Source organism: Meriones unguiculatus, chromosome 10, assembly GCF_030254825.1.
Source record: "Meriones unguiculatus strain TT.TT164.6M chromosome 10, Bangor_MerUng_6.1, whole genome shotgun sequence".
Lineage (NCBI taxonomy): Eukaryota > Metazoa > Chordata > Mammalia > Rodentia > Muridae > Meriones > Meriones unguiculatus.
Window position 1 is genome coordinate 104,258,865 of NC_083358.1, and position 20,939 is coordinate 104,279,803.

Consider the following 20,939-nt stretch of genomic DNA (forward strand, 5'->3'; position numbering starts at 1 on the left):
CAAAGGACAATTTGAAAACTCTCATATATCTGGAAGGCACCAAACAAAATGAAATTGAATGAGCAGTATCTATTTGTAAGCAGAAAGAATGGAGCAGAAGTGGGCAGACCTTCCGCTTGGCTTTCACGTTAATATGCTGCCACCTAGTGATTATTTGTGAAATGGCAGAACTTTTGTTTTACCTTGTCTTAGATTTGTTAAGCCATTCACACGCCACAGCGAACACTTAAAGGTCTGATGAAATGCAGGTGGAACATATGTGTCATTGAATGCATTTTAAAATTTAAAACTTTAGCTGGGTGGTAGTGGAATATGCTTTTAATCCCAGCGCTTGGGAGGCAGAAGCAGATGGATCTCTGTGAATTTGCCTGGGCTATAGAGGTAGTTCTAGGACAGCCAAGGCTACACAAAGAAACCTTGTCTCAAAAAACAAAAATTAATAATAATAATAATAAATTTTTATTTGAACACACTGATTTTTTTTTTAAACAAGACCCCAATCATTCATTTTGAGACAAGGTCTAGCTATATAATTTCAGGCTAGCCTATCTCATCTTCATTCAAAATAGAAATTTATAAAGCTCATCCTCAGAACTCTCTCAAGAGGTTTTCATGATAAGAACACATATGTACATATATATGCACAAAACCTGTACCTGCTTGGCTGTCTCACTGGCCCACCCCCGCTCTTACTAATATGATCTGAGGTCTAAACATGTTGATTTAGCACATCTTAAGTTTATGGGAGAAACCGTTTCACTTCCTGTACGTTTTCTGAGTCCATTTTTGCTTAGTTAGATGTGAGCCAGTATGTAACCCAGGCTTGCCTTGAACTCTAGGCAATACTCCTTCTTTACGCTGGGATTACAGGGGTTGGTCACGACCTGGCTGTCCTAAATCTTAAAAACCGGGAATAAAGAATAAGTTGCTAGGGTAGTTGTGGCTATTCAGTGAAAGCCCTACCTTAGAAGCACCTCGGGGTGGAATAAGTTGAGATTTGACAACTTCCCTTCTTAGAATGTGCTTCAGGGCAAAGATCTGTTAGCTGCCAGTTAGAATGAGGCTCTCAGTTTACAACAAACAAAATGCCTGAGCAGTTCAGAAAACTAGGTGTTGGGCGCGGTGGTACTCGGTGAGTCAGTACTTACTTAGCCTCCCAGCACACTGCCTCACCCCCACCCCACAAAATAGCACACTTAGAATTGACTGACAGCTGGCTGGAAAACCTCATCTGAGCATGTATATAATAGCAAGACTTGCAGAACTACCAGAGTCTGGCAAATGGCTTGAGAATTGAAATTGCTGGGTATTTGTAAATGGTGCTGACAGGGTTGTCGGGGGTCATCGCTGTAGCTGGTTCTCTCACCTCCAGAATCTAATGACTGCCTGATACGTTTAATGTAAGCCGGTCAGCATAGTGCTGGGCACATTCACTTCCCCAAGATTTTCCCCTCACTTCCCCAAGAATTGAAACGAGTGGATGGTCGTGGATTTTATTCCACAGGTTAAGGATCACCAGCATCTGAAATTAAAGGGTTGCTACTACCCAGTCTTCAACCACTAGGCTGTTTCCTAAGGATGTTAATGAGCTAGTGTTTACTTTCCACATGGAAGGTTCTGGCACCACTTACCCAGTTTAAAAACAGCTTCCTTGAGGCCTGATTTAGAGCTCATAGAATTCCCCTATTTTAGGGTTATTTTAAGCCTAAGCCAAGCACGGGGACACATGTCTATGAACACATCATGCAGGAAGCTGGGACAGAAGGATTGTGCATTGGAAGCCAACCTGGGAAACATGTCCAGTTCTAGACCAGGTTGAGCTAATCCTAAGGCTCTATCTCTAGATTGATGATGGGTAGACAGGTAGATAGATCAGTGCAGTCATTGTCACAATCCAGCTACAGAATAATTCTAACATGAACTTTGTGTTTGAGCCAATCCATAATTTATATTGCTAACTTGTGCGTTTAAAACATCTAGATTTAAGATTTATTCTTAGCATTCATTCATTCTATTCATTCAAGAAAACCAAAACCTACACTCACTCTCATCTTCATTCAAAATAGAAATTTATAAAGCTCATCCTCAGAACTCTCTCAAGAGGTTTTCATAAGAACATATATATACATATATATATGTATATATCTGAAATATATATGCACAAAACCTGTACCTGCTTGGCTGTCTCACTGGCCCACCCCCGCTCTTACTAATATGATCTCAGGTCTCAACATGTTGATTTAGCACATCTTAAGTTTATGGGAGAAACCGTTTCACTTCCTGTAAGTTTTCTGAGTCCATTTTTGCTTAGTTAGATGTGAGCCAGTAAACTGAGAGCAGCAGAGGAAAAGATGCTCCTGTAACGCCACACCCGAGACCTGGGTTTTGTCTAGCCTCAAAATCATACTGTGCAGGAGGGACTCCCCTTCCCCCAAACCTAGTGTCTGTGGTCTCCATTTCCTCACATGGTATCTGTTTCACATGCACAAATACAGATCTTGGAACTGCAGTCTGGGAATAAAGAAGACACCCCAGCTATTTGTAAAAATTCACTGGAGATCTGTGGGAATACTGCATACGCTTGGAAATCCATGTCTTTCTCCAGCTCCCCAGAGTTCGAGGCTGACTCCGTTCATCTTGACATTTAAATACTATTTTATATTTATTTAAGCGTTAGGTATATGTTAGCTCAGTCTCCACCATTCAGTAAGCCCCTGTGGTTAGAACAGTTGTTTTAAATGTGCGTGTTGAATGAACTTTGTATTTCTCAAACACCTACTCCTCTTGGGGCACCAAGAAAGTTATTTAGTAAGAACTGCTTAATTCATAAATGATCCCTCAGGTCTGCCTCCCTGCCTATGAACTCCTAAAACATTTACAGTCTCCATATAACCCAGACTTCTTAGACATGGCAGCTTTTCTGTCCCCATAGCAGTTGTGTGCACCCCTGAGACATAGGGTCATCACTTGCTGAAATATGAAGCCATGGCTACTGCAACCAAGCACCAATTGTCATTCCTCCCCTTGTGTCCCTAATAGAACCGATTATAATTTCTAAAAATTCATTTATTTTTAATTCTGTGTATGTGTCCCTGGGTATGTAAAAGTTAATGTGGAAGTCTGCGGAGGCCTGGGGCTGGAGTTACAGGTGGTTTTTTAGCTGTCTGAAGCAAGTGCTAGGAACCAAACTCACTCCCTCAGCAAGAACAACAAGCAAGCACGGGTAACTGCTGAGCCATATCTCTAGCCCCTTGGTTACAATTTCATATGCAGTATTCTTTTAATGGCCCTCTTGATATTTAAAACTACAAATGCAAAATAAGCTCAAAAGTTTTGGATTTTTGTTGTTTGGGGGGTTTTGCTTGTTTTCCGAAACAGGGTTTCTCTGTGTGTTACCATGGCTGTCCTGGAACTCTCTTTATTGAACAGGCTGGCCTTGAACTCACAGAGATCCGCCTGTCCCTGCCTCCCAAGTGCTAGGACTAAAAGGTGTACACCACCACGCCTGGCAAGTTCAAAGGGTTTTTGACAATGCCAAATACACAAAGTAAAATTAGCTTGCACGCGAGTCCGGCGTTTCCATCAGGTTCTTCTCTCGGAGCCGGGTCTTCCACACCAGGTGGCCCTTAGAACCTCACCAGCAAGCGGAGCTGTCCGAGACCGCGCACTCGGGCTTCTTCAACCGTGGGTGACCTTGAGGATGCTGCACACTCCCGTAAAGGTTTGCCCCGGGGCCTAAGGAAGTCTCTGTGCCCATTACAGACTATTCAACAGTTTCCCACAGTTTTAGGGGTCGCGCCCGCCTCTCGGCCGCCTCAGACTGAAGTGTCTCCGCCCTGCAGCGGCTGCTTCCGGAGCAGGCTCGCGGCTTGGGCTCTCTCTAGGCCTCCCGGGTTACTCCGGAGTCTCCCCGGCCTCGGAAGCTTCGCCCTCGCTCGACTTTGGCCACGCCCCCTCGCTCCAAGTTTGATTTCTGCGCGCGCTAAGCCCGAGAGCGGCTGTAATTGGTGGAAGGTGAGCGGATCTCTCATTTGATTGGCTAAGCGTTGTCAAGGGCGGGAAGGGCGGGGTCAAAGGCGGAAGCCCGGCACGTCCGGGCATCCCGGTCGCATGATGGAAGTTGTTAAGTGTCCGGAGCACGGTAAGGCCCCGGTCTCAGGATTGCCCTCGAGCCTGTGGGACAGGCCTAGAGTGGCCGTTGCTGACCTTCTTGTTTCCTCAGGGACCGTGTGCTTCTTAAAGACCGGTGTCCGCGATGGCCCGAATAAGGGAAAGAGTTTCTACGTGTGCCGGACGAACTCATGCGGCTTCGTGCTGGCCACCGAGTAAGTCTCCAGGCCGATTCCCCCGAGTGACCAGCCTGGCCGCGTTAGCAGTCTTGGGACGCAGATTCCACCATATTCAGGATGGGTCGCGTATTGCCCTACACTCGGATCCTTCTAGACGCAGCTTCAAGTTTCTAGTCACTGCCTGGCCTTAATTAGCAACTCCCATCTTCCCCCTCCCGGCATCCTTTCTGCTGCCTCTAATAAGTGTACACAAACAGTGGCCGTGGAAATTAATTCGCTAGTTTTGTACCAATTTTAGGTCGCCCTTTTTATTTTATGCTTGAGGTTAAAAACATGAGTAGTTAGATACCAGCTTTTTTCCCAGTTAGTGGTGTGAGGTTGATAAACCGCAGTCTTTCAGGACTGCGTTTCACAACCTTTGGGGCGCGACCCCAGGGTGAACGACCCTTCCATAGGGGACCCATTTCAGATCTCCTGCATACCAGATATTTTCCAGCTGGTGGTGGAAAATATTTACATTACAGTCCAGAGCAGCAAAATTACAATTATGACGTAGCAACGAAAATAATTTTATGGTTGGGGGGGTTACCCAACCATAAAGAACTATTAAAGTGTCGCAGGTGCTGCTGCTGTAGGAAGTAGCACTGAAAGAAACGTCAGGATCGACGTTAAACTCAGGTTCCACAGAAGCAAAAGCTGAGACCCAGAAATATCAAGCATCTTGCCTAAAGTGAGGAAAGTTAATATTGCTCTCAAGAGTGACAGTCTTATATACCCAGATGTCTACATTCTCCAAGTGAAATTCAACTGGTAACATTTAACATTTCCTCCTGCTCGCTATTCAGCTGAACTTTGTAGAGAAAAAAATTTTTTTTTTCAGTATCATAACTATAAATGGATATTAGTAGTGCAATAAGTTTTATGCTTTGTGTCTCCATTTTGCATCAGGGTAGACTGTTTCTAGTTTCTAAATATGTTGAGATTTGGTTCCCTGTTCAAATGTTTTGAGATACATGTATTCTCATGCTTATAGGAATTAAATAAGCATCCGTGGTGCTTTGAGGTTTGGTTCAACATTGAGAGAAATATTGTTGGGGATTGGAGAGACGGATCAGCATTTAAGAACACTGGCTCCACAGGTCCTAGCTTCGATTCCCAGCACCCACATGGGGGCTAACAAATATCTGTAACTCCAGTTCCAGGCTATCGGGCACTCTTTCGGCTCCGAAGGCACAGCATGTGCATGGTACCCAGACATACATGTAGACAAAATAGCCTTAAACATAGAGTGAACGCTCTTGAACGGAGTGCCACTCACATGGGCACACTGCAACACGAAGAGTACAGTGCTTTGAGCTGAGGCTTGCAGTGTCCGATAAGCAGGCTGCAGGCCGAGGACAGCTTGACAGATCGCAGGAGAGTGCCTCACTCAAACCCGCTCGCCCTCAGTATCGTACATATGGTTCTTCTGTAAATTAGGACGGACACTTAAGAATGTATGCCAAGCAAGAAGCAGATCAGTAGGTTATTGTTAGGGGGAGATGTGAGTGACGAAAAGTGACAGCTAATGGGGCATTAATGGTTAAAGGCTAAAGGGAGAACTCACCACAGGCCTGCCCTGTAGCCAGCCTTAGACCACAAGGCATTCCTGGGAGTATTGCAGTGTAGACGTCGTGTAACGGGCACTTGTCCTAAGTCATGAAGAAAAAGATAATATGGTCATGCTTTGTTTTAGTAAGTGGGAGGAGAGAAACAGGTGATGATGTTTGGGATTTACAAACCCAGGACAAGCTACGGGCAAATCCTTGGTGTAGAACTGTAGCTGGGCTGGGTGTGGTGGCACACATTTATGATCATAGGACTCAAGAGACAGAGGAGGGATTGCTGCAAGTTTGAGGCCAGACTGGGCTCTGGAGAGAGTTCCAAGCCAGGGCTACACAGTGAGACCTTGTCTCCAGATGTATAAATAATAAGAATTCAAGCTTGGATTTGATTTCAGGCGGTTGGCCTCTATCCCTTGTCTCCTAAAATTCTCTTTTTTCCCCCTCTCTCCTTCCAGCATTCCTTTTTCTCATTGTTTATTGCATGAGGACTTTGTGGTGGAGCTTCAGGGTTTGTCTCTCCTGCAGGGCAAGGAAGAATGGAGGTAAGCGTCCATGAAGAACACCTAGATGCATCCCTCTCCTTTTTTTTCCTACATCCTAAAAGAGATGCAGCTAGATATTTCTTTAAAAGTCATTACTGAGAAACAAACTATGTTTGTATATATTGAACATCGTCTACCTTGTCATGCCCAAAGTCAGCGGTTCTCAACCTGTGGGTCACAACCCCTTTGCATTCCAGTGGTCACACGTTGGATATTTACATTATGATTCATAACATTAGCAAAATAGTTAAGAGCTAGCAATGAAAATAATTTTATAATGGGGGGGGTCACCACAACACGAGGAACTGTATTAAAGGATCACAGTTGTTGAGCCCTAAATGCTGAACTAGTTACCTAAAGAGCCAGTGGCTAATTTCTGGATTACCAGCTCTGTTGTTATTCCACTCCAGCTGTTCGATTAGTAATAAAACAGCCCGCTCCTTTGTCAGCATTAAAGTATGGTAACAGAAAGAGGGAAAACGTCTAACATGCTAAGCACTCAGTAAAGTACAGTTTCCCTTGGGCAGGGCAGGGAAGTCCATATAGATGGGAGATGTTATTTGTCATGAGGATGAAAAGCTAAGTAGAAACCTACCAGTCACTAGATGCTTTTTGAAGTAGGCAAATTGTCTTGGGGTACCAAGGCATGAAGTAACAAGACCACTTCAGAAAACTGGATTGGTGCTTGACCAAGAAGGCGGGGGTCATACAGGATAGCGTGTATGGAACAGAATTCTTTGTAATAGAATTTAGCTGTTCTAAGTCTCTGTCACCAACCCAAGTATATTGAAATGCTTGGCATTTTTGTTTAAAAAAAAAAAATCAATGGACCCTAAGTTTGGGGTGGTTGATGTTTGAGGTGGTTAATTTCTGTCCATTTGGTTCATTTCCATATTCTCGCATTGTTAATTATGTAAAATCGTATGTCTTACAACCTCTTCAAGATTTCGATGGCAATTGTGGGATCTTTGATACAGATGCAACTTCTTAAATTTCTACAGAAAACTCTGCTGAGGTTGCATAATTTGCACAGATCAGTTTTGAGAGAACAGACCTCAATGTTAGCTTTTCTAGTCTGTGAACATGGTACAGCAAGACTTTAACTTTTTCTCTCATTGTTTTTAAATAATTTCCCTTACAAAGCTCTCATACTCCTTATACTAAATGTATTCCTCTGCTTATGTTCTCAGTGCTGTTTTAAATGGAATGTTTGTTATTCCCTGTATGTGGGGGATATGTGTAGACATATGTGTGCATATAGTTGGACGCCATGTGCCTGTGTAAGTGTGTGTAGAGGCCACAGGTTGATGCTGAGTGACTCTTGATCACTCTCCACTTTACTTACTCTGACAGGGTTCTCACTGACCCCAGAGATCAGCAGTTCTGCAAGCCTCGCTACACAGTTTGTCCTGGGGACACTTTGTCTCTGCCTCCTGAGCACTGGGATTACAGTCGGCTGCCAACCCCACCTGTATTTTATGTGGGTTCTTCAGTTTTCACAGTTGCAAGGAAGCACTTTATTCACTGAGCCATCTCTCTAACCTACAAATGTAATCTAAAAATATATAATAAGTATTATATGTATAATTAATATATAGTATGTTGCATATTATATATTTAATTGTTTTCTGTTGTAGATATATATTTTATGTAATATATTTTTACTACTTTATAAATACATATTTAAATTATTTTCTGTTAGTAGAGTGGGGCAGACAAATCTTTATTAGGTCCATCTTGTTCTCTTGACACTTAAGATCACTTGTCCCTTGAGTCAGAAACATCTGCCTCTATAGGTGGTGGAAGGCAACCAACAGATTTCTACTTTGATTTTAAAAAACAAACAAACATGGAGATTCAAAATGAAGACAGTGGAAGAAAAGGGCTGAGTTAATGGCTACCCAGGATGACAGCCACATGGCATCTTGTTATTCGTCTTCCTAACCCATCTGCCATGATTAGTGTCAGTAGCTGTTTTATAGGGAGATGTGAGGCTAGAGAGGTTGAAGAGGGACTCCGAGCTCCCGTGAGTGTGAAGTGGTGTTGCTGGGATTCAAACCCGCCCCCAGCTACTACACTCACGGGCTTTCTCTAAGTGAAAGCCTGAATTGAGACGATGAAGCTGCGTGCAGGTAGGCTTGAGAAAAGCTGCTTGAAGAGGACTGGAATGGCCAGCCATTTCCTGGTAGAGCATTTTAATGATCTCCTCTTCGCGTTCCCATCTGGGATACTGATGGTGGAGGTCCAGAAAGTACCTACATTGTGAAGAATTAGCTGTGTGGTACAGTTTGGAGTTTGCTAGTATTTTTTGTTTGTGTGGCAACTTCTTTTTTAGACAGTTATTGTGGCCTCCCTTCTGGCACACACAGTATTTCTATGTTCTTCTGATTTTAGAAGCCATTGCCGATGACTTCCTCCATTTCACTTGTTCTTCATAAAGGGTAAAAAGAATAGACCTGCGCATACTCTGGTTGTTGTATCATTTTGGTTCTTGACTTTCCAGCCCTTAAAAATATCCTCTGCAGGGACCGGGTGCGGGGGAGGCTCAGTAGGTAAACTGCTGGCTGTGCATGACCTGAACTCCCATCTCCAGCACCCACAGAAGAGCTGTGTGTGCCCAACCTAGGCTGTGGTGAGACTTTGTCTCTCTCATTTTTTTTTGTTGTTGTTTTGTTTTGTTTTTAATTATGGAGTTAGAGAGATGATCACTGGTTTAAGAGCTTCCGGCTTTTGCTTAAGACATGGATTCTGTTCCCAGAACCCTTATCAGGCAGCTCACAACAGTTACAGGCCTGTATCTAACTAGTTCCAGGGAATTCAGTGCCATCTTCTGGCCTCTAGAGGCACTGCATGAATGTGGCACCCATATATACATATATAAAAACCCTTTTTAAAAATTAAAACACCGAAACTCTTAAAGAATATTTGTAACCTTAATTATTTGTGTTTTATATTCATTAGGTTGTTCTTCCGATGTGCTAAAAGTAAGGCAGAGGGGAAGCACTGGTGTGGAAATGTCCCGTGGCAGGTAGGAATTACACACCTGCTTTCCAGTATGCAGTGTTAAGACAGTGTAGCAGGCCCCTTTGACAGAAAGCACCCAAGCCTGTATGAGCTGTTGGTGTCCCTCACACTGCCTCTGAGAGAGCCCTGAAAAGCTGTGTGACTGCTCTCAGTGAGAGCCACTGCCAGAGTTTCATCACTTAATCTCCTGTTTCATGCAGATGTTTTTCCAGTGTCACAAAAGCAGTCAGTATCCTCCTGCTTAGGAAGAAAAGGATAACTGATCTTTTTAAAGATCATATTTACTTGATTTACACGTAAGCTAAATATAACACCTAGGTTCCTAAAATATGGGAGGAGAAGAGGCCCTATTGATGTCCAGCACACAGGGACTAGACCTAGGAAACTGGGAGCACTTGTAAGGAATAGAGAAATATACATTCTGGCTCTTGTGACTGTCAGAGCAGTCTGGCGTAGCCTTCACTTGAGTCCTGGAAAGGAGTGGTCACGTACAGAGAAGGAACAAGGCACTGAAAGAAATGCGTTTGTTGGGAGTTTGGCCTCTTTCCTTTTTAGATGCAGAGGCAATAAGAGGCGCGGAATGTATTTCCTGTGTTTCCATTTCCTCCAGAAAGGCATTTTAGCTATAGAGGTGGCCTTATTTTGCGTTACAGTGTCCTGCTTTCATTGTCCATAGGATCCTAATCCTAAACACCGTCCTGTGAGCAGTAAGCCTCCGAAGACAGCTGGGATAGTTCCTCACTCTCCCAGCCAACCAAGAAACCCATTCAGGGTGCTTAACAAGAATCAAAAGCCAGCTCTCTGGAAACAGTTTGTGGAAGGAGAAGGTGAGGGAAAAACAGCCGATAAGAAGCCGGGAGAACACAGAGAGTGGCTCTTGGATCAGAGGAGAGAACAGAAACCCAAATCTAACTGCAGGGTGGAGAAGGACCCCTCATCTGACCTGGTGACAAAGAGACAATCTGCAGGTGAAGGGAAAGAACAGGAGGAGAAAACAAAGTTCCAGCCCCAAACCAAGGCAACTGAAGGAATGGCTTCCAAGCCAGGCCGTGGAGATGTGCTTCAAGGAACACCTGTGGCTCCTCGGATGTCGGAGAGTAAAAGTCAAGATGTCCCAAACAGGGCAGAACATCGAAGAGAAGGGGAAACCCAGCTTTTGCCCCAGAGTGTCCCTGGTCAGAACCCAGAAAGCAAGGTCCAGAAAGAAGGACAGCTCCGCGGGGAACATCTCAAGAATGGGGAAGCCCAAAACAAAACAGGAACAGACGTCCCCAATGCACAGGCCTCCCAGAAAGGGCTAGCTCAGGGGCCTCTCCAGGCACCTTCCAAGACTTGTGGGCCTCCTCCCAAAGGACTAGCAGCACCTGGGCTCTGCGTGGGAGAGGTACGCCATGCCCGCAGCATGTCGTCCAGCAGCGATGACAGCGAGGAAGACGATGGTGCTTCCAGTAGCCCAGGGTCCCCACTTCTCTTTGACTTGACTGTGGCCTCACAGAAGAATGGGAACCTTCAACCTCCTGACCAAAGTGTGCAAAGACAGATGCCTGCTGCTTCAGACCTTTCCAAGAAGGGAGGCTCGTCTGACCCCGAGGCCCAGCGCGCAAACCTTACAGCGCAGCTGAAACAAAAGAAGGTGAGTCGGCAGTGTACACTGCTTACAGAGGGCCCCAGTTCAGCTCCCCACAGCCTAGAACCTCAGCTCCTCAGCAGGGCCTCTGATGCCCTCTTCTCAGCTCTTTGGGCCCCTACACTTATGTCCACATACTTACACATACTTTATATGCATACAAATACATATTATTAAAACTGAGGGTGGGGGGGAAGGGAAGGCAGGCCAGTCTTATCTTATTCTTTGTGGCTGTTCTCAACCTATGAGTTGCGACCTTTTGGGGTATCAAATGACCCTTTCACAGGGTTTGAATATCAGATATCCTACATATCAAATATTTAAATTCGTGACAGTAGCAAAAGTACATTTGCGAGGTAGCAAGGAAATAGTTTTGTGGTTGGGCGGGTCACCACGACATGAGGAACTGTATTAAAGGGTCGCAGTCTTAGAACCCCTGCTCTAAGATCAGGGCGTTCCTGTGGGAAGCTGGGAGACTATCACAGAGTTGTCGATTCCTGAGAGGACTTTCTTGGTGACTGCTTCCTACCTGCTTTTCCTATGTTTGTGTTTAGTAAGGCTTAGTGAGTTAGCTGGGGTTTTGTTTTGCTTTTTAATCCTGGTTTTTATATTCATAATTAAAAGATCATTTCAGCAGGCTAAGCCGAAATTTAAAAATCTGAAGTTGTCTTTTAGTAACTTACGAGGCCAGTTTCGTTTAACAGGGTTTGTTTTTTTAGGGCACGTTGGCTGCAGTGAACATCCAGGCTCTCCCTGACAAGGGTGAGAAGTTGCTTAAGCAAATCCAGGCACTGGAGGATGCTCTCAGTGCTCTGGCTCTCTCCCCAGAGCAAGGTAAGCTGGGGTTTGCCCCAGAACTCAGTATTTATGAACTTGACAGACACATCTGAAAAAAAAAAAATAGTTCATTTATTCCATTTTATTGTCGGCTTCTGAGCTTTCTTCTGAAGATATCTACTGTAATTTATAAAAGCATTCCTGCTTTCTGTGGTCTGAGCACACTTGAAGTTCTGTCTTCTCTGGGAAGCCCACTGGCTGCATTTGCTTGCCTTGCCTTTTAATCTCTTTGTCTTTTGTGTGTTGAGCAGGACCTCGGGAGAACTGTGGCTCTCAGGAACCAGAGCAGAGGAACATCGCCAGAACTACTGCTGACTGTCTGCACTCCGTGCCTCCCAAGCCCCTTCCCAGGCACGATGCCCAGCCTGTAGGTTCTCTAGGACTAAAGGCGGGCCGCCAGGGAGCTCCTGAAGGGTCCGGCCAGTGCTCAGGAGGTAAGATTCTGGGACTCAGCCGTGCTGTGACAAGCTGATGTGTGAGTTGTGTGCTGCCCAGCAGATGTCTTTGCACCTACTGAAGGGGAAGCCATTCTTGAACTAAAATATGCATGTGTGTGTTAGGGGTCTGGTTCTCTGTAGAGTTTGGACTCTGAGGCTAGGGTCTGGTTACTGCCTTATATCATGTGCCCACCCACCAACACAGAGGATAGGTTGCACAGAAGCTACACAGACAGTGTTGTGTGTGAAAACCAGCTTATTGTTAAGAGGCAGGTACTAGCAGCTAACAAGTAAGTGCTGACCCATGACTTAGAGGTACATAGAAAGCAATAATTCCCTGGTTAGCTGAGTTTTTATTGCTAATTTCCAGACAACGTTGCAAATCACAGAGTTTGTTTATCGGTTTTTTTTGTTTTTTTTTTTTTTTTTTTTTAGGTTATTTTGCTTTGTTTTTATTTTTTTGAAGTGGGGTCTCATTGTGTATCCCTGCCTGGCCTGGAACTTGCTTTGTAAACCACGTTGGCCTCGAACTCATAGACATCCGCCTTCCTCTGTCTCCCAAGTGCTGGGACTAAAAGTGTGTACCACCACACCCAGCTCCCAGATACACTTAGGTGAGCTATCTGATGACTTGGTTTGCAGTCAGAAGATTGGTGTTGAAGTGGCCTGGCAGAAATTAGGAAAGCAATGGCAGTCTCCCACTGAGAACTGTTGGAGGTGTAAAACACTGATGGGCAGCCTTGACAGGGAGTATTGAGTTGATGGGGTGACATTTGAATTTAGGGCACTCTAAAAGGGCGTTGAGAAAACACTTGGTCATATAGCTTGGCAGTCTTGGCTACTCAGCAAGCCCTTTGGGACCATTGCGTATGTTACGACTTTATTCCAGTACTTCATAGTGATGAAGTCACCTCGGGAAACATCAAATTATAGCAGGTTATGGAGATAGAAGAGCATGTGATAAGTCTTGGAGAGAATTCTATTAAGACAGTTTTAAGGCATTTTAAAACTTAAAGTTTTCTGTTGTCCAGAAACCTTGTACTCAGAATGCTTTTCCCCTAGAATTGCGAACAGCTTGGGTGGCTTGTGTGTGTCATGAAAGGACCAAAAGTACAGTATGACACATAGCCAGTTGGTGGCCTGTACCTCAGCTCAGCCCTCTGTCCTCGAAGGTGATTTCATGCATGGCTTTTACTCTCACTGGCTTTTCTTTGAATTCAGAGATCTTTGCTTCCAGAATTACTACACAGCGCGACCTTATCGTCCACTGCTTTTCAGAACTGAAAAAAAAAAAAAGATCAGAAATACCGAGGGCCTTGCTGGAGTTGTAGCTCAGTGATAGTGCATGCCTGTCCTTCAAGGCTTTGAGCTTGTTCTTCTGCTCTAGAAAAAAATTATAGATTGTTTTTTTTCTATATTATAGTTGTTCATATTGTTAAGTAAAAAGAGTAGGAGCAGAAAAGCCTGGGAGACCAGTAGGGCCTTATGGTAGGAAATTTTACTCAATATAGGTCAATCATTTGGCAAATAATTACATTTTTGAGGCTTTAGCCATAATATAGTACTTGTCTTGCTGTTTTGAATTGGGGGGGGGCTCTTGTATTCTAATTTTTATGGTATTGGGGATTAAACCCGTATATGTGAGGCAAGCACTATACCAACTATATTACACCCCTAGCCCTCAGGACATGGTACTTGTAGCATCTTTGGGTAACACTTGTCTATTCTCAGGCCACACAAACCAACATCGCCTTTATAATGTGTGGAGAATCACAAGTGAAGCTATTGATGAGCTGCACCGGTCACTGGAGTCTTGTCCCGGTGAAACAGCAGTGGCAGAAGACCCAGCTGGCCTGAAGGTGAGCCAGGAAGACTAACAATGTAGAGTACCCGGCACCCTGGAGAGAGCACAGTGAACCCATTTTTATTTGTAATGAGCTACTGAGGATGGAGACATATAAAACAAATGTGACCGTAAGGCAAAGGTAAAGAGCGCCATGCTGCCAGGCAGTGGTGGTGCACACCTTTACTCTCAGCCCTTGGGGAGGCAGACAGGTGGATCTCTGTGAGTTCAAGGCCAGCCTGGTCTACAGAGCCAGTTCCAGGACAGCCAGGGCTACACAAAGTAACTCTGTCTTGAAAAACCTTAAAGAAAAGGTAAAAATAAAATAAAATAAAAGAGCACCTTACATGTGTCATAGGCCACATAAAGTTCCTAGGGAACTCAAGGAAAACATCTGTCAGTAAGCACTTTTATACCTTAAAAATAACAAAACAAATGCAGCTCTTTAGAGAGCATCAAGGATAAATACAATACGAGACAGTGAGGGCGGAGACAGAGGTTAGTGTTGATGTTGGGTGGGTGTCGTGACTGCCTGAGCTGGGAGGAGCAGGTCATGTTCCTGAGGGGGGCGCGTCCCTTGCCATACAGCCTGGAGATCTAGGTTTGAGTGGTTCAACATGCCCTGTGCACTTGTGACTTTATGAATGTTGTGAAAGTTCGTTCTCTCCCGGAGCACAGGGTAAACTGGAGCACAGAAGATCTGGGAGGAAGTCACTAGTTAAAGGGCTAGTGCAGCTTGTGATTAGCAATGGAGATTGGGCTGCTGGGTAGGGAGGACAGTAAAATTTAAGGATCATGAAGAAGAACAGAAAGGCTAGGAAAAGCTAAGGGACCATCAGAAGTGTGCTTGCAAGCATTGAAACCTGACTTCTAATTGAGAAGACAAATGAGGACTTTTAGTGGGGATGGAGACATGACCAGGAGCATCCTAACAGAGATGCTGAACATTAGCCACAGTGAAGGCTTCAGCAAAGCAGACAGGCGAAGCCAGCAGCTCATGACAACAGCTCACTTGTACAAAGGAGCAATAGAGTGAAGCCGGGGTCCCACATAGCCTCTTGTTAGGAATTCATTCTGACCTTTGACTTATTTTTGTCAGGTCCCTTTGCTACTGCACCAAAAACAGGCATTAGCCTGGTTGCTGTGGCGGGAAAGTCAGAAGCCACAAGGAGGGATTCTGGGTAAGTTTGTTATTATGATAAGAGCTGACAGTTATGAGATGCTTAGGGACTATGTTAACTGTCCTGCAGTGTTTCATTTGATGTTGCCACAATGCCACAAAGAGGGTGCGTCCATTTTTCAGATGGAAAACTAAAGTGTAGAAGTGCTAAGAGCTTGGTAAAAACTCATAGCATGCCAAAGGAAGCATTGGCAGCCAACATCAGAAATTGCCTCTGACTAAGCAAGGGGTTTGTTCCCTTCAGGTCCCCACAACCTCTAGAAGCTGTGGAACATGAGACTGGGGCCCAGCCTTCCAGGAACACAGTCCAGAGCCACAATTACAAACTGATCGTGACTTTGCTCTGAGTGTTCAAAGAAGCTAAGGCCACCCATTGACAGCTCCATCTGCCTGGGGCTCAGAGATTTGTAGTAGGACCTACAACACTCAGCCTATCCCATGGCCATGTCTTACACAGATCAAAATCAGCAGCAGGCTCACAGGACAGAATCCTGGGAGTGCTCTTCTGGAGTCTTCCCCTAGTGGAGTCACATGGGTCATCATCCTAGTAGGAAGTTGGATGATGTTTCCAACCAGAGAAGCATTTTGGAAACTCAGTGCCCAGGGAGTTTTCTAGGAGCCTGTAACATAGGCATTTTCATCCTGGTAGACACCCTGATTCCATCCTCCAGAAGGAAAGGCAATGTCTGACCTAGAACAGCATTGTCTATACTAATGGTGTGCACAGTTCTGAAACGAGAGCCCTCCTTACCTGTCACTTCCAAAGACTAGCCAAGGCCTGACAGGCGCAGGGCTACCAGAAATTGCTATGCAGCAGCCCACCTTGACTCCCGCCCTGTGGCAGGGACAGATGTGAATCATAGCTCAGGCACTCACATTTTACTTCTACTGGATCACAGTGTTATCTTTTGTTGTTTTTTGAGACAGGGTTTCACTGTGTAGGCTTGACAGTCCTCCTGGACTTACTTTGTAGACCAGGCTGGCCTCGAACTCACAAAGATCTGCCTGCCTCTGCCTCCCCGAGTGCTGGGATTACAGGCGTGCACTGCCGTGCCTGCGCCTGGCTCCCACAGTGGCTATTTTGAATGAATACAGGAGCCTGATGAGTGAACCTGATGAGTTTCACATATGGAATAAAGAGTACGCTAAGTAAAGTCAATGGCTAGCGCAGGGACTGTGCACAGTGTCAGGGCCAGTGAGCTGGCTCAGCAAGCAAACACTTGTAAAAGCCTGGTAACCCGAGTTTGATCTTTAATGGAAGGAGAGGGCTGGAGAGATGGCTCAGAGGTTAAGAGCATTCCTGGTTGCTCTTCCAGAGGTCCTGAGTTCAAGTCCCAGAAACCACATCGTGGCTTACCCCCATCTATAATGAGACCTGGTGCCCTCTTCTGGTGTGCAGGCGTACATGCAGACAGTATGTGTAATAAATAAATATAAAAAAAAAAGTAGAACTGACTCCATACATGTGCCTTGGCATGTGATGCTTGTGTGCATGTGCACACACATACATGTATACATGCACACACACACACACACACACATACGACTACATATGATGAAGTGTTCCGTTATGGCCTTTGGATAAAGGAAGTGCATGAAGTGCTGGAAGTGTGGCATCCTCAGAAGAGTAGGTGATAGGATCTGTTAGCTAGACAGTTTTGCTTGGGGGAATAACAGAAAGACCAGGCACCATCCTGAAACTGCAAAGGAGTCAGCCGAGCCACAGTCAGATAAACTGGGGAAGAGTAAGATCTAACTCTTATATGCTAAGTATCTGACCTCCGTCTCCCTGCAGATAGCAAGGGAGCATCTTTACAAAAACAAAGACCCCACTGGGTGGGGAGCAGCTAGGGATCGGGAGGAGTCCTGAAGTCATGGTGGTCCTTTGTGTCTTATTTCCAGCGGATGACATGGGCTTAGGAAAAACTCTGACAATGATCGCACTCATCCTAACCAAGAAGAATCAGCAGAAAAGCGAGGAGAAGGACAGAAGCATGCCTGTGACCTGGCTCTCCAAGGATGGTAGGTGGACGCGCCTTCTCCCATTGCCAACCTTATTTGAGCCAGCAGAGGCAGCTGGCTATGGAAGGAGATCTGTGGTGACATCTAACTAATCTTATAAAGCCAGTATTGACCACTTGCCTGTGTGATTTCTTATGCTGAATGTGCCATTTCTTTCTTTCCCTTTTATTTAAACTTACCTTGATTTGGGATTTAAAAAGTTTTCTGGAGGTAGGTAAGGCTCTTGAATAGTTAGTAATTAGCATTTTCCGTTCATGTTGGGGATAAACTCCCACATAGATCCAAATTAATGTACTTTTTAAAGGTGCATATTCAACTTCTTAATTTGTTTTAGAAATATAGCTTCATGCATATTTCACGATGCTGTATGTTCTCTGTAAATACTGTGAATTACTGTGAACGTGAGCACAAGTCGTGCTTTGCTTGTATGGGGACAAGAATGTGGCTCACTCTTAGGGCTCATGGTAAGCACTGTTGCAGCCGGACCCTTCACACAGCATGGAGCAGCACACACACACACACACACACACACGGAGATGAGGAGTGATGGTACTAAGTTAGTACTGTGTCACTACTGTGTTTCAAATTACATTTGCTTATCTTGGAAAAGGCTTTTTCTCCTTACATGTGGGCTCTATTTAACACATAGTAATTTGTATTTATATTTTAATGTGGCAGTACGTTATGGTTGTCATAGAGAAAACAAACAAAACAATAACTCCCTAAAGTGAATCCTCTCAGGAGGCCTTAGGAAAGGGCCTCCTACCACTGCTGGCCACTGTGAGAGAACATTTAGACCAGGTCACACACTGCCTACTGTCCTTTCTTTAGCTCATTCTAAAGTAAATAATTGTTTGGTTTAAAAGACCATCTCTTCCATTTCCTGTTCTACTTGCTTATTGTAGAAATAAAACACTAGTTAAGCATACTGACTGAAGGGGTAAAGTCAGTCAAGAGAAAGTTAAGGCTCAAGGCTTTTCAGTGAATATAACTAGGTATTGATCTGTCCCTCCAGACTCCTCTGTCTTCACTTCCAATGGAACACTAATTGTCTGCCCCGCCTCCCTGATCCATCACTGGAAGAATGAGGTAGAGAAACGTGTGAGCAGCAACAGACTCAGAATCTGCCTCTACCACGGGCCAAACCGGAATCGGCACCCCAAAGTGTAAGTCTGCAGTGCTTAGACAGGTCTGCATCCTACCTAAGGAGCCCTTTTGCCTGTCTGCTTGCCCGGTTCTTCTCTTTGCCAGGGCTAGCCATATGTGGAGACTGAGGCCGGTCCCAATCTCACTCTCGGACAGCTTGCCCCCAGCATGTCTCAGGGCTTAGTGGTTTCACTTTGCCACGGGCTGGCCACTCTCTTGAGCCAGAGCTGAAGGGGGGGGTGCAGTTTGCAACCCCTGACGTGCCTACCAGGTGGCAGCCATGTTCCCTGCTAAACCCTGGAGAATGAGGGAATGTCATGGTCTCTCCTGGGCCCTGAAGGCCTGAACCTAGACCTCCTCTTCTACTTCCCTGAGTGGGAAAGGAAGCAGCTACTCTTAGACGTCCTCTTGGTAGCATTCTGTCCTTTACCTGTAGGCTGTGTGGGAATGTGGGTGTGTATGGCTGTATTTTCATATACAGACTATTCAATAAGTTTACATGGAAGAGAGTTTTAAATGCAGAATTGTTAGACTTTTAGACTTAACTGAAAATTCTTGAAAGGGGATGCTTGGGAGGGAGAAAAGATGGACCCCAGGTGGCAGTGTTTACTTTTGGTTCTTCAAAGCATTTTTTTTTTTTTCTTTTCAGTGGTAGGGATTTAATACCTTGAGCATTCTGGGTAAGCACCCCACCACTGAGCTTCACCTAGACCTGCCTGTTAATTTAAAAGAACTGTTGTGTGTTTCTGATTGGGATAAGAGGATCTGAGGCAAATACTTGGGACAGGAGCATTGTTCCTTCTGCATTGATGTTCTCTCCAGCCTTCGTTACTGGGTACTTTGTGCCCACAGAACAGTGTGGCTGTCTCCCAGCAGTCAGTTACCAGATTGGTGGCTTTTGATTTTTAGTATGTATTTTTTCAGGGTTTATTTATTTTTTAATTTTAGAGACATATTTAATGTGTATGAGTGTGACATATGCATGCCACATGCATGCAGGGCCAGCAGAGGGCATCAGATCCCCTGGAACTGGGGATACAAGTAGTTGTGAGCCATGCTATGTGCTGGATACCAAACCCTAGTCCTCAGTGAGAGCAGCAAGTGCTCGTCACCCTGAATCTTTGAAGGCAGACAACACATTGTATGCGTGCTCTCATACTCAGTGCAGTAGAGGCAGGGCTGCAGCCTGCGCTCTGCATGCTTATTTGGGAACAGTTGGAGCTCGCTCGATGTGCACTCTGAAGAGAACAGGCTTGTCGCTCAGAAGACACCCGTCACTTACATTTGATGCCGCGGTTACAGATGGAACTGCCGCTTGGAACTAGGTGTATCGTTTTACCAAAATGATTTATTGTTGTCTCTTAGGGACACGAAACTAAATGTACTCGAATAAGATCTGTGCCTTTAATAAGAACCTTTGTGTGTAAATAAAAAAGGTGAGCTGAAAGCTTACTACATGTAAGTTGATGGGTTTTCACAAATCTACTGTGAAGTGGTAGCAGGAAGGTACCTTTGGCATGGGGTTGAAAGTGCTTTGAAGGTTTCTTTCTTCCTTCCTTTCTTCCTTCCTTCCTTCCTTCCTTCCTTCCTTCCTTCCTTCCTTCCTTTCTTTCTTTCTTTCTTTCTTTCTTTCTTCTTTTTCTTTCTTTCTTTTGTGAAAGTTGAGCATCACCCACTTCAAGTTATTAAATATCAGCTTCCAGCCATGTCCTGCTTTGTGTTCTGATCAGGTCATAGCAAACCTAATATGACTACAGCTAGAGATTTTGTTTTCTGACTCCCCATATTGCTGGCTACAGTGAACAGACTATAGTACAAATGATCACACTGGTAAGAGATAGGGAATCCACCTCTCATATTACACACACACACACATACGGGAAAGAGAGACATAGAGAGAACACATGTATCTACCAAGGACATAATTAGTCAGTGTCAATTCTGCTGTCTTTCCTTCCCTCCATACAATCTGTTTTGTTTTCACAGTACTGGGAGTTGAACCCAGAACCTTGAGCAGACTAGGCAGACACCCAACCACTGAGCTGCTCTTTCTCCCCAGCTCCCTGTGCCTTTTTATAACAAAGTCACCTGAGCCTCTGGCAGGCTCCAGGAGGAATTGCTTACTGTTTGCTTCATATGGTATCCCTGCAGACTTTCTACGTATGACATCGTGATTACTACTTATAGCCTTCTGGCCAAGGAGATTCCCACAACAAAGCAAGAGGGAGAGATCCCAGGAGCAAACCTCAGCGTGGAGGTGAGGCTTAGGGATGCCCGGGAGGGCGGGTAGAGCCACACATAGTCTAGTGGGAGAGATGGCAAAGTGTCTTCCTGCAAGGAGAAGCTGGTTCCGGATACTCCACCTGTGGAAATGAAGCCTTCTTCCCA

At 45.0% G+C, this 20,939-nt stretch overlaps 1 protein-coding gene across 2 annotated transcripts in view; it reads left to right on the top strand.

Annotated features, from left to right (window-relative positions):
* The first annotated feature begins 4,072 nt into the window (after positions 1-4,072).
* The window catches only part of Ttf2 (transcription termination factor 2), a 37,020-nt gene continuing 20,153 nt past the window's right edge, over positions 4,073-20,939 (top strand). For both annotated transcript variants that reach the window (XR_009594799.1, XM_021650500.2), the window contains exons 1-12: positions 4,073-4,141; positions 4,223-4,325; positions 6,349-6,435; positions 9,397-9,463; positions 10,136-11,092; positions 11,806-11,920; positions 12,175-12,357; positions 14,092-14,219; positions 15,303-15,384; positions 17,286-17,405; positions 18,421-18,571; positions 20,703-20,808. Coding sequence is in view for 1 of the 2 variants with exons in the window: in XM_021650500.2 (XP_021506175.1) it covers positions 4,111-4,141; positions 4,223-4,325; positions 6,349-6,435; positions 9,397-9,463; positions 10,136-11,092; positions 11,806-11,920; positions 12,175-12,357; positions 14,092-14,219; positions 15,303-15,384; positions 17,286-17,405; positions 18,421-18,571; positions 20,703-20,808 (2,130 nt within the window). In the remaining variant the exon portion in view is untranslated. The remainder of the gene's footprint in view (positions 4,142-4,222; positions 4,326-6,348; positions 6,436-9,396; positions 9,464-10,135; positions 11,093-11,805; positions 11,921-12,174; positions 12,358-14,091; positions 14,220-15,302; positions 15,385-17,285; positions 17,406-18,420; positions 18,572-20,702; positions 20,809-20,939) is intronic.